The 11,066-nt window shown below is 33.5% G+C and overlaps 1 protein-coding gene across 1 annotated transcript; it reads left to right on the forward strand.

The window, feature by feature from the left end:
• The first annotated feature begins 609 nt into the window (after positions 1-609).
• Positions 610-2,304, forward strand: LOC110646573 (eugenol synthase 1). Its single transcript, XM_021800051.2, has 5 exons — positions 610-859; positions 936-1,070; positions 1,168-1,396; positions 1,610-1,813; positions 1,916-2,304. Exons 1-5 carry the CDS (start codon positions 671-673, stop codon positions 2,113-2,115), a joined length of 957 nt encoding a protein of 318 aa, XP_021655743.1. The 5' UTR covers positions 610-670; the 3' UTR covers positions 2,116-2,304.
• Positions 2,305-11,066: the final 8,762 nt, after the last annotated feature.

An 11,066-nucleotide genomic window follows, 5' to 3' on the forward strand; every position in this document is an offset into this window, starting at 1 on the left:
TGACAAGTGAAAAGAAAAGAAAAGAATACATATATTAACTAAGATACGTAATACAATTCTTTAATTAATTAACAGTGCGAATAAGAGAGTATAGAAATTTATACAGATCCTAAAGTATTGTTTTCCCTTGTTATTTTTCCTTTTTTTATTATTATTATCATTTTAAGTCGATTTATTATAGTTGAAAGGGCGCAATATATTAAGGGGGAGGCAGGGCCATTACTAGGTGCATTTAGTGTGTGTGTGTATATATATATATATATATATATATATATATTAATAAAATAATAAATTTTATTTATTTATTTTTATTATATAATTATTTTTATATAAATATATAATATATTATTTTTTATATACTAAATGTAATCTATAATTTACTGATATTACCGGAGAAATGGATATTTTTTAGAAAAAAATATTATGACAAGTGAAGTGAATTTTCCTTGTTCAGATCTTTTGAACGTATGCAAGAAGATTTGCATAAGAAGATTTATTTATTAAGTGTATAAATTTTATATGTTTATATATATTTTTGGATCTGTGGTTACCACAAGTCTAATTATGAAATGGAAAAAAAAAATGCAGGGTCAGTTCTACTTCTGTGCCTATAAATACATCCAGTGAGGAAGCATTAGAAGATATGGTAAACTAGAAAGGAAAAGTAATAATGGAGAACAAGTTGAGCAAGATCTTAATCTTCGGCGGAACTGGTTATATAGGCAAGTTCTTGGTGAAGGCAAGCGTCTTGCTGGGCCATAAAACTTATGTCTATGCTCGCCCTATCACCTCACTAACTCCTCCCTCCAAGATACACATCCACAGGGACTTCCAGTCCATGGGAGTCAACGTTGTTCATGTAAGATCTCTCTATCTCTACATTCTCACATTCCTCTACAAACCAGAACTAAAATAACCATGTTCAAATTTGACAGGGGGAATTGGACGAGCATGACAAAATTGTGGCACTACTTGGCCAAGTAGATGTAGTGATCTCTGCCCTAGCTTACCCTCAGGTTCTTGACCAACTCAAGATCATAGATGCCATTAAAGTTGCCGGTAATATTAAGGTATTTATCTATTTAATCTTTTATTTTCATTTTCACTTGAGCTTTCAAACGATTCTTTAATAATTTCTTTATATATATATATATATACACACACCAGAGGTTCTTCCCGTCAGATTTCGGGATTGAAGAGGATAGGGTGACTCCCTTACCACCATTTGAGGCTGTTCTTGAGAAGAAGAGAACAATAAGAAGGGCAACAGAAGCAGCTGGGATTCCTTTCACGTTTGTTTCTGCAAATTGCTTTGGTTCTTACTTTATCAATTACTTGCTTCGACCACGTGAGCAAAGACATAACGTTGATGTCTATGGTAGCGGTGAAGCTAAAGGTACGTGTTATTTTTCCTTCCTTACTGTCCTTGAGAAGGCCTTTCAATGCAAAATTCTTACTGTGTATGGTGTATTGGTTGATGATGAACCGGGTAGAAAAGAAAAATAAAATCCTTATTTCGAATCAATGAACTGAACTGCTAAATTACAGACATTTTCTTTAATTAATATGCACTAATTAATGTTCTTTTTTTGCTATGCATGCTCATCAGCTGTGCTAAACTACGAGGAAGACATCGCAATTTATACCATAAAAGCAGCAGATGACCCAAGAACGCTTAATCGAGTCGTAATCTATAGGCCAGAGAAGAACATCATATCTCAGTTTGAACTAATCTCTCTTTGGGAGAAGAAAACTGGTCAGTCTTTGAATAAAGTTCATATCTCAGAGAAACACATTGTGGAGCTGTCGAAGAGTAAGAGATAATTATAATTCCCTACATTTGAAAAATTAATTATCCTTTTAATATTTTTTTGGTTAAAATTATTAATTTTGTCGTTATTATTAAATGATGCAGCTCTACCTCATCCACGCAATATTCCAGTGGCTATCCTTCACAGCTTGTTTGTAAAAGGCGACCTGATGAGCTATGAATTGGAGAAGGATGATCTTGAGGTTTCAAAGCTCTATCCAGACTTTGAATACACCACTCTCGATCGGCTTCTTGATATTTTTCTTGTTAACCCTCCAGAGCCTGCATTTGCTGCCTTTGAATGAGCTAAGTGTCAACTAGCATGATTATTTCAAATTAATTGTAATATTCGACTCAAGTTCTTAATAGCCTTGTAATCTTAAAAATAATTTTACTATTGTTGTCCCAAAAATAGTCCAAGAGGGGGTGAATTGGACTTTAATAATTTTTCGGCCCTTGCTTGTAGCCTAATGAAAAATTGTGGCTTTGTTAAACTAGGTGCTCATTTATATATAATGAAAGTGATATGTGTTTCAATAATGTGTCCCTAAATTGCAATTCAAGCTTTAATCAATATTTATAGCAATTTTTAACATAATATGCATAACAAAATATTCAACTAATTTCTCAACTTACTCAATATATCCTCAATTATATCAACTCAATCTATTCAATCAACATTCAATATCATGTATAAAAATTAAATTGCACAAAAGTAAAGAGGTCAAGGTTAGAGAGATAAAACACAATGATTTTTATAGTGGTTCGGCTTAACTAGCCTACATCCACTCTCTCAAAGAACCCTCTTTGAGTCTTCTCTCCACTATTTGCTCTTTAAAGGCAAGAGACCAAAAGCCCTTTACAACTTTTCACCACAAAGCTTTTACCAAGGTAGCTTTAACTCTTGACAAGTGCTATCTCAAGCACTTACACTCTCAAGCTTCAATAGGTGCTTGTACAACCTCTCTTAAATGCAATTTAATGTTTTAACACTCACTCTCATGAAACCTTTTTGGAACGTTATACACTCTATTCTAGGCAAAATAGCCGTTATTTTGTCTTTTTGTGCGAAGTTAAGCAACTCTGATCATTTAGCAAACTAATGTAATTTCGGCAACAGTAGTAAACTGGTTAGTAAACTAATGTTTTAGCAAACACATTAGCAAACTAATATTTTAGCAAACACATTAGCAAACTAATTTACCAGATGCCTGTTTCAAATTGTAATCTTAAAAAAAATTATTTAGACCTTAAGAAAAAATATATATTTCAATAGTAATATCTTAGGTCATGATGAGAGAAAATTTTATAAAATAATTAAAAGAAAAATTTAATTTTGAGCTCCATGTGACTAAACTTTCATCTATTCTTTTTACACAAACCTAAAGACTTAATTTTTAACTCTATGACTTTTATACCTTTACTTTGAGTCTTGGCTTATATAATCTTGTTCTTTCTCATCTTGGATTTGTCTTGAGATGCCTTTGAGTATTCTTCCTCCTTAGATGCAACTTCAAAGATTCTTTATGGATAAGAGAAAGAATCTACACATCACTTTAAAGTTGGGTTAGATAGATTCTGTTTGAGTTTTGTTATCATCAAAATCAATGCTCATTTTGAGCTACACGGGGTCAACAATCTCCCCATTTTTTATGATGACAAAATTCAATTGAATCATCAATCAAGAATAAATAAAAGTGTGCGCAAGTTTATGTATATCCAAGCAAGTTAGTATGCAGAAAATGCTCCCCCTAAATATATGCACATAATTTCCAAGAAATTTATCAGCTATATAAAAGCTCCCCCTGAATTTATGCTACAAAGCATGTTCATAAGATATTCACAATATTCTCTCAATATGCAAAAAAAAAAAATTAATATGCACATAAACATACTTCCATTTTCAAAGTACTTCCATTTGTCAAAGTATAAACACATATCCATCCTATTCCATTTTTCAAAGTATAAACACATATTCATCCTATTCTCCCCCTTTTTGTCATCATCCAAAAAGGAAACAGGAGATATCAATCCAAAAAGAGCCAAGTTAGTCCAAACTTAAACGTAATAAGGTAAACAGTAACAAACTGAAAAATAAGTCAACAATAGTAGCAAACATACTAGTAAACTAAAAATGCAGATAAGAAACTAAAAATCCAGATTATGTTCTAATCATTAAGTCTTTTGCTCCTTCGAGTAGCTTTGGAAGGCACCATCTTCTTCCTGGAAGGTTTAGCAGTAGGTGGCTGAGAACCTTGGTCAGCCAAATGCTCATGTTCTTATGGCTTATCCTCATCAGATGGGGTTTGAAGGGTAGCAGCGAGAGACTGGTATGGATTAGACATAGTAAACTTAGATCTTTTTATACCTTTCTTGGCTGGGGGTGCAGCAGCTGCAGAGGGTTGAGATGGAGCACTCTCTTGTTGATCCTTTAGAGAGGCTGCCTTTTACTGTGTAGAGTCAGCTGCAGGATCCATAATTTGTTCACTCTCAGGCTCAACAGCTGGCTCACTTTCAGGTTCTACAACCTGTTCACTACCATGCTCAACAGGGACATCAGCTGCAGGTTCAACTTCAGGTTCAACAACCTGTTCACTAACATGCTCAACAGGGGCTTCAGCTGCAGGTTCAACTTTAGACTCAACAACTTGTTCACTTTCATGTTCCACAGCAGCTATAGACTCACCAAGCCCAGTACCTTCACACTCAACATTACCATGAGCAGAGACATGAGTAGCAGGAGAAGAGGCATCATTTGCAGGTACATCAGTCTCAACTTTGGTTGGGAAACCAGTTTCCTTTGCCTGCTGAAGATCTACAATCAGTTTCTTTAATTCCTCATTTTGAGTAAGCAAATGACTCACTTTGTAATCAACGACATCCACAAATTTTCTCAGAAGTTTAATAGACTGATGTGTTATACTAAATTGCTCATTAATAAAAGTTCTTAGCCCTTGAAGCTCACTCATAAACTCACTTTGAGAATCTGAATCAACTTTAGCTGAGGAAGAACCACCTTTTTCAAACCGTTTCTTTCTTCCATTAGTATCGGAGTGAATTTCTCTAAGCACAATCAAATCTATCCTAGAACTCTCCTTAGAGACATTTATATCCAACTCTTTAAACAAAGCAGTCAGGAGATGTGCATAAGGCAATTTTCCAATACCATAATCTTTACACATATTCTTGAAAATCAAATATGCCAAATTCATTCTTACTTTGTTAACAATATGCCACATGATGCACATATCTAGGTAACTCAAATAACCATAGCTGCTAGACTTAGGACAAAAAATATAATTCACCATACTATGAATAATTTTAATATGTTGAAAAGCTTTTGTGCTAGTGGACTTTTCACTAGTGGCAGTGTTGGCAGGAAAGACTTCATTTTCAAACTCAGCCAAGTTAAAGCCTGGAACTCTAGCAACATCTCTATGAGTAGAGATTTTATTTCCATCATTAGGCAATTTTAAAGCTTAGCAATCAACTCAACAGAAATGACATACGCACTATCATTCAAGGCAACTTCAAATTTGTCTTCTTCATCAACTATTCTTAGAGTTCTATAGAAATCTTGAACCAATCTAGGATAATAAGCATTAGTGCATTCACAAACGTTCATCCATTCTTGAAATTCAAAGAGTTCTTTGAATTGAAAATTTACCTGATCAAAATAATCCTATTTGATGAATTTACAATCAAGCAGTGCTTTGTCAACAGAACCCGAAGATTGTGCAGCACCCTTTTTGCGTTGAGTATCAATCCCGTGCATTTTTCTCCCCTTTTTCTTTTATGGTGTCGATACAACAGGTTCGACTACCTTAGATGGGTCAGAGGATGCACTAGTCGATTCAGTTTCTAGTGTCTTCTTCTTTTCCTTCAATTTCTCCTTAATGCGGCGACAGGGAGATCTTCAGATGGCGACGAGGATGAAGAAGCAGCAACAACAGCAGGAGTTTTTCATTTGGTGCGCGTCATAGATGGGGAAACAATGATGATGAAGAATGGGGAATGTTAAAATGGCTTCTGGTGCAGTGAGAAATGAAAGAGAGATGAGAGATTTAATCGGTGATTAGAGAGTAAGATGGGCGTTCTGATGAATATGGGTTAGAGTTGCTGGCAAGAAAATTTGGAAGAGTAATGCCGTAAGCCAATGCAGAGGAGAGAGAGTCGGGAAAAAAAATTTGATGGGTGACGGTTTCGTGTAGCAGTGGTTTATGTTTCTTGAGTCCCACGCTTTTCTCTTCTAGTATACCTTATCTGAACTTTATTTTTTATTTCAAATATGTCTATCTATCTCTATATGCATATATATTTCTATATATCTGACACAGCAAGGAGAATGTGAATAGGTAAGTGCATTGTTTAACGCGCAGAGAGTTTCAAGCACAATCACTTTTTTGTTTGAAATTTGAACAGTACACAATACAGCAAACTAATTTTAGTCAAGCAACATTAGCATATAACTTAGTAAACTAATTTCTCGAGTACACAAATAAGTTAGCTAATGTTCTTTAGAGTTTTCTCAGCAAATTTATATCACAGCAAATTAGTCACACATTGGATAATATGCAAATATATTAAATTAAATTTCAAGCAAGTGGTTCGCTCATGCCAATTTCCCTTCTAATTTTACAAAAAGTTTCCTCATTAAGTGGTTTTGTAAAAATATCAGTAAGTTGATTTTCAAAGGCAACAAATTCTATTTTGATATCTCCATTTTGAACATGATCTCTAATAAAATGATGTCTGATCTCAATATGTTTTGTTCTTAAATGTTGGACTGGATTTTTTATCAAGTTTATGGCACTTGTGGTGTCACACCTAATTGGAACAAGATTATAATTTAAACAAAAATCTTCCAATTATTGTTTCATCTATAAAATTTGAGCAACACAACTACCAACAGCTATATATTCTGCCTCAGCTGTAGATAAAGCTACTGAAGTTTGTTTCTTACTATACCAAGAAACTAGTGTAAGACCAAGAAATTGACAAGTACCTGAAGTACTTTTTCTATCCAATCTACTTCCCGCAAAATCGGAATCACTATAACCAACAAGATTAAATGATTCACATTTTGGATACCATAAACCAATTGAGTATGTGCCAATGAGGTATCTGAAGATTCTTTTAACTGCACTTAGAAGGGATTCTTTTGGACATGATTGAAATCTTGCACACAAGCAAACACTAAAGTGTATGTCTGGTCTAGATGCAGTAAGGTACAAAAGAGAGCCAATCATACCTCTATAAAGCTTGGTATCTACTTCTTTACCTTTTTCATCATTGTCCATTTTAATTGTTGAACTCATAGGAGTGCCCATGCTCTTCAAATCTTCCATTTTAAATTTCTTCAACATATCCTTGATGTACTTTGATTGATTTATGAAGATGTCATCTTTCATTTGCTTAATTTGAAGTCCAAGGAAGAATGTGAGCCCCCCCATCTCATCTCAAATTCATTCTGCATAATCTCAGAAAATTTCTTGTAAAGAGATTCTTTAGTAGCACCAAGGATTATATCATCAACATAAATTTGCACAATGAGCATATCATTATGATGCTTCTTAATAAAAAGTGTTGTGTCCACTTTGCCTCTTTGGAAATCATTTTGTAAAAGGAATTTACTAAGCCTTTCATACCATGCTCTAGGAGCTTGTTTTAAACTATATAAAGCTTTAGTAAGTTTATAAACATGATTTGGATGTTCATGATTTTCGAAGCCTGGAGGTTGTGCAACATACACCTCCTCATCAATATAACCATTTAAAAATGCACTCTTGACATCCATTTGATAAAGTATAAAATCCTTGTAACATGCAAAGGCACACAACATTCTAATAGCTTCAATTCTAGCAACCGGAGCAAAGGTTTCATCAAAATCAATCCCTTCCTCTTGGTTGTAGCCTTGAGCCACTAGTCTAGCTTTATTTCTAACAACATTGCCTTTTTCATCCATTTTGTTTCTAAAAACCCATTTAGTGCCAATAATTGAATGATCTTTTGGTTTAGGCACCAAATTCTAAACTTTATTTCTCTCAAAAGAATCCAACTTTCATCATTTTGAGCATCTTCAAAACATTTAGGTTCAATTTGTGAAACAAAAGCAACATTACCAAAATATCTTCTCAATTGTGCTCTAGTCATCATCCTTTGAGATGGATCATCAATAATGTCTTCTTGGGGATGATTTCTATGGAATCTCCATTCTTTAGGTAAATCTTCATGTTGGGGCTCATTCACTTGTAATTCTTCCAAATTTGGCATTTCTTCATTGATTTGATCATTATTGGCATTATGGACATCTATTGTGGTATCTCCTTGAGTTTCTTTATCTTTGTCATCAATTTGTTCCATTTCTTAACTTGATATTATATTTTCTTTTCCAAACACCTGCTCATTATTATCATCACAAACATTTTTCCTTCTAATAGAAGGGTTAGTCTCATTAAACAAAACATGAATAGTTTCCTCAATAACTAAAGTTCTTCTATTAAACACTCTATAGGCTTTACTCTTTGTTGAATACCCAAGAAAGATTCCTTCATCGAATTTAGCATCAAATTTCTTTAAGTTATCCTTCTTGTTATTTAAAATATAACACTTACAACTAAATGCTTTGAAATATGAGATATTTGATTTTCTTCCTTTCCACAGCTCATAGGGGGTCTTTTTCAAAATTGGTCTAATCAAAATTCTATTCAACACATAGCAAGAAGTATTAATAGCTTCAGCCTAAAAGTACTTTGGCAAATTATTTTCATTCAACATGGTTCTAGTCATTTCTTGCAAAGTCCTATTTTTCCTTTTTACAACCCCATTTTGTTGTGGTGTTCTAGGAGCTGAAAAATTATGGTTGATTCCATGTTTATCACAGTATCTCTCAAATAAATGATTTTTAAATTCAGTTTCATGATCACTTCTTATAGATGTGATGCAAAAACCTTTTTCATTTTAAACCATTTTACTAAAAGAGATGAATTTCTCAAAAGTCTTATCCTTGTGAGCAAGGAAGAATGTCCATGTATATCTTGAATAGTCATCAACAATAACTAAAGCATATTTCTTCCCACCAAGACTAGTAGGAGATACGGGTCCAAATAAATCAAGATGAAGCAATTCTAATGGCTTAGTGGTAGATACAATATTTTTAGATTTAAAAGATGCTCTAGTATGCTTTCCTAGTGCACATGCTCTACATTGAAATTCATTTTCATAATTAATCTTAGGAACACCATTAACAAGTTCTTTCTTAGATAATTTTGAGAGTGTATGCATGCTTGCATGACCCAGTCTTCTATGCCACAAATAACTAGAGTTATCAAAAGATACTAGACATGTACCATTATTAGTTTCAAAATTATTCATGTCAAGCAAGTAAACATTATTAGATCTATTGGCAATAAACAATGTGTTATTATCTAAGTTATTGATTGTAAAAAGAGAAGAAGTGAACTTTACCTCAAAACCTTTATCACAAAGTTGGCTTACACTTAGCAAGTTGTATTTCAAACCTTCAACAAGCGACACATCTTTAATGCAAGGTTTGGTTCTAATTGTGCCATTTCCAATTATTTTTCCTTTCCCTTTATCTCCAAATTTCACATGTCCTCCATCTTCCATTGTGATTTTTGAAAACTTGTCCTTTTCACCGGTCATGTGCTTTGAACAGCCACTATCTATATACCATTTTTCACTTTCCTTCATCCCTTTGAAATAAACCTGAAATTTAATCATTGAGCTTTAGGTACCCAAGCAACTTTGGGTCCTTGAGGGTTAGTGATCATAGGTAAGGTTCCCTTTGGTACCCATACCTTTTTTACCTTAAGAAGACCCTTCCTAAGTGCACAAGAACTAATCATATGACCTCTTTTATTACAATAATAATATGTGACATTATGCAAGGAGAATGTAGATGCTTTAATGAAATGATTTTTATATTTACCATAGTTTATGAAACCATCAAAACCAATTCCATATTTTTCATTTGAAATTCTTTGGTTTCCAAGAAGTACATCTAGAGTTTCTTTTTCTTTTGTAAATTTTGTCAAATCATTTGTCAAAGATTCTACTTTAGTTTCAAGAACTTTATTTTTCTCAATGAGCATTTCACAAGTTTCTTTTGAGATTTTCAACTCTAAATTTAGTTTTTTAAACAAGGCAACTTGTCCTTTTCTAAATTCCTTTTCTTTATACACATTGGATATGGCAATATTTTGTGATCTCAATGATTCAATTTCTAAATTCATTTTAGTGCACTTTCTCTTGTAATTTCTATACTCATCATATACTTTAGCAAATGCAAGCTCAAGTTCTTCGACATTAGGAGATTCATAAGAGTTTACCTCATTGTCACTTTCTTCTTCCTTTTGTGAACTCTCGAATTTTTCTTCAAATGCCATCATACAAAAGTGAGCAGCCTCCTTGTCACTTGATTCATCATTTGAAGATTCTTCACTATTGCTCCATACTACTTTCATAGCTTTCTTGCTCCTATCTTCTTTTCCTTTCTTCTTTTTGAGTAATGGACATTTGGGCTTGATATGTCCAGGTTTGTGATACTCATAACATACAACTTCTTCTTTTGAATCCCTAAAATGTTTATCCTTGGGAGTATACTTTTTCAAGAATTTCTTGTATTTACTTCCTCCCTTCTTGAAAGCTCTTTTGAATTTTCTTGCAAGCATAGCCATTTCATTATCATCATCACTTGAAGCACTTGAGTCGTCACTTGAGTCAACTTTAAGTACAACTCCTTTCTTCTTATCTTCATCCTTATTCGACTTGAGAGCAATACTTTTCTTCTTCTTTTGCTCATTTTCAACTTCATCTTTCTTGTATACCATCTCATGTGTAATGAGAGATCCAATGAGTTCATCATAGGTGAAAGTTTTAAAATCTTTGGTATCTTGGATAACTGTAGTCTTTGCTTCCCAAGATTTTGGAACTGATCTAAGAATTTTCTTCATAAGTTCAGCTTCCTCAAATCTTTTACCAAGTGCTTTGAGAAGATTGACAAGATCGGTAAACCTTGTACTCATATCCGTAATTGATTCTCTTGGCTTCATTTCAAATAGCTCATAATCTCGGATAAGGAGGTTTGCTTTGGATTCCTTGACGACATCCGTTCCTTCATAAGTTACTTCAAGCTTTTCCCAAATTTCCTTAGTAGATTGACATCCTGAAACACGATTGTATTCATTAAGGTCAAGTGAGTAGTGCAAAATATTAATAGCTTTAGCATTTATAG

The sequence above is a fragment of the Hevea brasiliensis genome, chromosome 18 (genome assembly GCF_030052815.1).
Source record: "Hevea brasiliensis isolate MT/VB/25A 57/8 chromosome 18, ASM3005281v1, whole genome shotgun sequence".
In the NCBI taxonomy this organism is placed as follows: Eukaryota; Viridiplantae; Streptophyta; class Magnoliopsida; order Malpighiales; family Euphorbiaceae; genus Hevea; species Hevea brasiliensis.